We start from the raw sequence: 4,952 nt of genomic DNA, 5'->3' as shown, positions 1-4,952 counted from the left end.
GTGAACCCGGCGATGCCATCGCAGCGTGAAAATGAGCGCCGCAACCCTGCGTTTTATTACCATTTTTTACATCTCCTCATTTTAATCCGCGCTCGGAGCCCGATCCTGTTCCCATCAAAGTACACAGCAAGCTGCCATTAAAATCTGGCTCGGCTAGTATTTTAATAACACTTAGACGTTCCCGTCCTTTGCATATTTCACCCGCGAAGCGCGTTACAAACACGAATTTCCTAATTACAGGCGGGTGATTGACTAAAACTGGAAATTCCTCGCTAGTTCTGGCTTTCGCTTTGAAGCTCCAGCATTCGCTCCTCTCCCTCGGCAGTTTCGGAGATCCCTCGACGCCGCTCGCTGGCAGCAGAGGCAGGGCAGCGAGGCAGGCGCAGAGGCGACGGCGACCTGCCGCGAAGCTTCCGCGCCGGCGGAGCGGCGGGGCGGTGCTGCCCGCGGGCCGGCGGCCGCCGCCGGGGCGGGAGCCGCGAGCCGCGGGGCGCCCACGTGGTGGGAGAGGAAAACCCGGCGGCGGCGGCGGCGGGAGGCGGCAGAGCGCGGGCGGCGGGCCGCCGCACCGGGCAGGAAGGGGTGGAGCGGCCGGCGGAGCGCACGGGCGGGGTGCCGCGGGCGGGGAGGCATCCCGGCCATGCTGAAGCCGGGCGGGCGGGCGGCGGCGCGGCTCCCCTGAGCGCTCCCCATGGAGCGGCGGCTGCCCGGCCAGCCCTGAGCCGGCGGCCCCGGCCGCCCGCCCGCAGCCGCCCCCGATGGAGCCCGAGGAGCGGAAGATCTCGGTGTGGATCTGCCAGGAGGAGAAGCTGATCTCCGGGCTCTCCCGGCGGACCACCTGCTCGGACGTGGTGCGGGTGCTGCTGGAGGACAGCCACCACCGGCGGCAGCGGCCGGCGCTGCCCGAGCCCGGCGGCGGGATGCTGTCGGGGCCGCCGCACTCCTACTGCATCGTGGAGAAGTGGCGCGGCTTCGAGCGGATCCTGCCCAACAAGACGAAGATCCTGCGGCTCTGGGTGGCGTGGGGCGACGAGCAGGAGAACGTGCGCTTCGTGCTGGTGCGCAGCGAGGCCTCGCTGCCCAACGCGGGGCCGCGCAGCGCCGAGGCGCGGGTGGTGCTCAGCAAGGAGCGCCCCGGCCACGGCCTGGGGGCGGCCCGCGCCAGCCTGGCGCTCACGCAGGAGCGGCAGCGGCGGGTGGTGAGGAAAGCCTTCCGCAAGCTGGCCAAGATCAACAAGAAGCGGCAGCAGCCGCTGGCCCGGGAGGCCTCGTCGGCGGAGAGGATGGAGACGCTGGTGCACCTGGTGCTCTCGCAGGACCACACCATCCGGCAGCAGATCCAGCGGCTCCGCGAGCTGGACCGGGAGATCGACAGGTACGAGGCCAAGATCCACCTGGACCGCATGAAGCGGCACGGCGTCAACTACGTGCAGGACACCTACCTGGTGGGCGCCGGCGGCGGGGAGCCGGAGCCGGGCCGGGAGCCGGGCGGGGCGGCCCAGCCCGCCGCCGGCCGCCCCGAGGAGGACTACGCCAGGAAGTGCGAGGAGGTGCTGCAGCTGCAGGAGCAGCGGGCGCAGCAGGAGGAGCTGCTGGAGCACCTGGCCGCCGAGATCCAGGAGGAGCTCAACGAGCGCTGGATGAAGCGGCGGCGGGAGGAGCTGGAGCTGGCGCTGGCGGCGGGGCCCGGCCTGGCCGAGACGGACTGCGACACCACGGAGCTGAGCGGCGGCGGCGAGGGCGAGCTGCACCTGGAGCACGAGCGGGTGAAGACCCAGCTGAGCACCAGCCTCTACATCGGCCTCAAGCTGAGCACGGACCTGGAGGCCGTCAAAACCGACCTGGACTACACGCAGCGGGCGTGGGAGGACAAGGAGCGGGAGCTGCAGCGCCTGCTGGAGACGCTGGGCACCCTGGACGTGGCGGAGGCGCCGGCGGAGCCGCGCGGGGCGGCGGGCGGGGGGCGGCCGGCGGCGGGGGGCAGCGCGGCCGGCTGGGTGGAGCAGGCGCGGGCGCTGCGCAAGGACCGCGCCGACAACGACGAGGACTCGGACACGGGGCTGAGCTCCATGCACAGCCAGGACTCGGACTCGGTGCCCGTCTGCGAGTCCCTCGTCTAGCGCCCGCACGCCCGGCCGGGCCCCGCAGCGCCGGGGACGGAGGGCGGGCTCCGGCCTGGCTCGCAGCGAAACACCGGGCACGGTACGGGCGGTGGCGGGGTCTCTGCCCGCTGCCCGCCTCGCCCCGCCGGGCAGCGCGGCACAAGCTCGCCGCCGGTGCGGGACCTGGGCGGGCGGAGCGAGGCTGCCGGGGCAGAGGGTGGTGCAGGGCTGCGGGCAGGCGTGGGGTAGGCGAGAAGACTCCTGGTGCAGGAGGCAGTCACACGGAGGAAACATTTTAATTTCAGCTCTTGAGTTTAAACTTGTTCTAACTAGTCATCCGCGGCAGCGTTTAGGCTGGCTCGGCGGTACTTTTGTCTAAGGAAGAGAAACCCACAGCGTGTCTATGTTTCATTCACGTCTGGGATTGCTGGCTCCTTAAAGCCTGCCGCCCGCTTCCCTCCGAAGGTTTTCTTCTTCTGCGCCTTTTAATCCCACGGTTCCCCACGATATCCCCACCGTAGCATAGGCTACTCCGGAGAATCTCTTTGCGAGTAAAACGCCAGGGCGCAGGCTCCGTCGGGTAAATCAGTTATCTCCTTAACAGCTTCTCAGCATGGCAAAGTCGGATGGTGGGTTACACTGGCTGTCACTTACAAAGGCGCCCGGCTCCTTTACGGGCAGAAAGTCACCGAGACTGAAGCTGCTGATCATTGAAACACTACGGAGGAAAAGAGGTGTCCGTACTACTCAAACTGACACTGGGGTCTCCCAGGGCGCAAGCTTTTGGAAGGTACTGCAGTTCCTTTTGGCAACAAAAAGGGGTGATAAATCACTTCTTTTTTTTAAAAAAAGAACAAACTAAATCAAAACACAGATTAACATGTTGTATTAACTCTGCTCTGCGTAGTGCTTTTTCTTATGCATAGGTAAGAGTGCTTTGTTTAAAGGCATACTAAGAAATCTGTTAGTATCAATGTTCATTTAACAGTCATTGAAAGTAATTAGCAGTGCCTGTATGTACACAGCCTTCAACTACATTTTTTTCACTAGGCTAGCTGATATTTGGCTGAGCTTGGTTGTAGATAAACAAAGTACAGAATCAGCTTGAGCTACCGTTTTTAATAATATAGTTTGTATCAGGCCAAGAGATACAACGATAAAAGCATGACTCAAGCCCTACCTGCACTACAGCTTAATCTTTTCAGTTATTACAATAGAAAAAATATGGCATCAGCTGTAACATGCATTTCACTTCACTGCCAAATCTTCCTCTGCAGCTTAACTCTTACTGAAAAGATATGATCTGCTCTTACAAGAAGAGACATTAATGATTCTTGTATTCCAGAATAATTGCAGAAACCGTTTAAACAGTGAGAGACCAGAGAATGTTTAAGCAGGTCCAACTGATGGTGCAAACTTTTTAAAACTTCTGATGAGATTATTATTTATGTAAGGCTATTTATGAAAGTTTTCATTTAACAATAAGAAAGTATAAAAAGGGGTGCACCAATAGACCAGTTCTTTAGTTTCAATAAAAACCTCGCAGCTTTCTCACCCAAAGACCAGGTTCTATTCTTTTGCAGTGTTCTTGCTGGTAGGAATTCTGTTGGACAACAGAAGAATAGGCTGTGCAACTGGTCAGTTTGAAAGCAATCAGAGAAACACTGTCTGTGGATTTGTTGAGGCTGTACAATTCCCTGTATACTATCACTCTTGATAAATGTTATTCCACTGAATGGGTCTCAGTTATAACAAACTGTGGTTTATTTTAAACACTGACTATATAATTGTTTTTCATATTTTAGTCTACCTTGGAAAATATTTAAGAACCTATTTTTAGAGCTAATAAAACTCTTTAAGACTAAATGAGTGTTCCAAATCGAGTGTGATTAAAAAAAAAAAAATCTCAGGTCTGGGATTTTGTTGTGTTATCTTGTGATGTCATTTCCCCTCTGGCAAAGCAAGTAGAAAGGTATACCAAGTCAGACCTCTCCAGTCTGTCTCATGACAGCATTGTCCCCTCACTTTCTGACAGCATAAGGGGCTCCCTCAGGTCCAAGTAACAGAGTGTGTGTTCCTTGGATCTAGTCACTGCAGGGATAGTATAGTGTGGCATTTAGAAGTGTTGGCACGTGTCCAGAGTGAGGAATTTCAATTAAAAATTAAACTCTGCAATTAAAGGTATTTATATGGAAGTAGAGCTGAAGAGTAAGCTGGGGGAGTCACCGTGTTGCGCTGCATTGTATTAACCAGTGTGGATGTAATGGGTGGGTGATGCAAGTACCTGTTGATAGCTTCTCCAGTGACTGATATAAGCAATAAACCTGAAATTGCTTTACGTAAGTTCTCCCATTAGCCACACCAAGCAAGTAAAAAGCAAGCACGTTATAGAAATAAGCTGCAACAAGCCATACATTATTATGCTATTGATACAGGCATCAGGTATTTTGTGAAGCGTGAGGTGAAGGAAGCCAGGAAATTCAAAGCTGTAGAGGAAAGTTTGCCTACTCATCCTCAGCTAGGAAAAGGCTTAAAACCAGGACAAAACCACTTTTGCTCTAAGTCTCCGAGGGACATGCCTGTAGGGCACCATGCAATGCTTGCTCTTGGCCTGTCAGTACCCCAGATAATGATGCAGTAGATCATGACCCTGCTCATCTGCTGGCCCCTGTCCCATGAGGACAGGGGTGAGAACACTGCAGGTGGTACTGTAGTCTCAACATTTTGGTGGGAGCTGCAGTGACTTCCTACGAGCACGTATTTGAATGTGCTCCTATATTGTGCAGGTGAAATTGGGTATATTTGTTTGATATTTAAACAGTTACAATTGCAACGGGCTCAGTTTTTGTT

General features: G+C 56.1%; 1 protein-coding gene across 1 annotated transcript; it reads left to right on the top strand.

Moving 5' to 3' along the window:
• Positions 1-600: 600 nt before the first annotated feature.
• On the top strand, positions 601-3,924 carry RASSF10 (Ras association domain family member 10). The gene has a single exon (XM_072864580.1). The coding sequence runs from the start codon at positions 759-761 to the stop codon at positions 2,118-2,120; it is 1,362 nt and encodes a 453-aa protein (XP_072720681.1). The 5' UTR covers positions 601-758; the 3' UTR covers positions 2,121-3,924.
• The last annotated feature ends 1,028 nt before the right edge of the window (positions 3,925-4,952 follow it).

The sequence above is a fragment of the Ciconia boyciana genome, chromosome 6, assembly GCF_034638445.1.
Source record: "Ciconia boyciana chromosome 6, ASM3463844v1, whole genome shotgun sequence".
NCBI classification, from domain to species: domain Eukaryota; kingdom Metazoa; phylum Chordata; class Aves; order Ciconiiformes; family Ciconiidae; genus Ciconia; species Ciconia boyciana.
The sequence above is the reverse complement of the archived record's forward strand: the minus strand, read 5'-3'. Positions and strand labels throughout refer to the sequence as shown.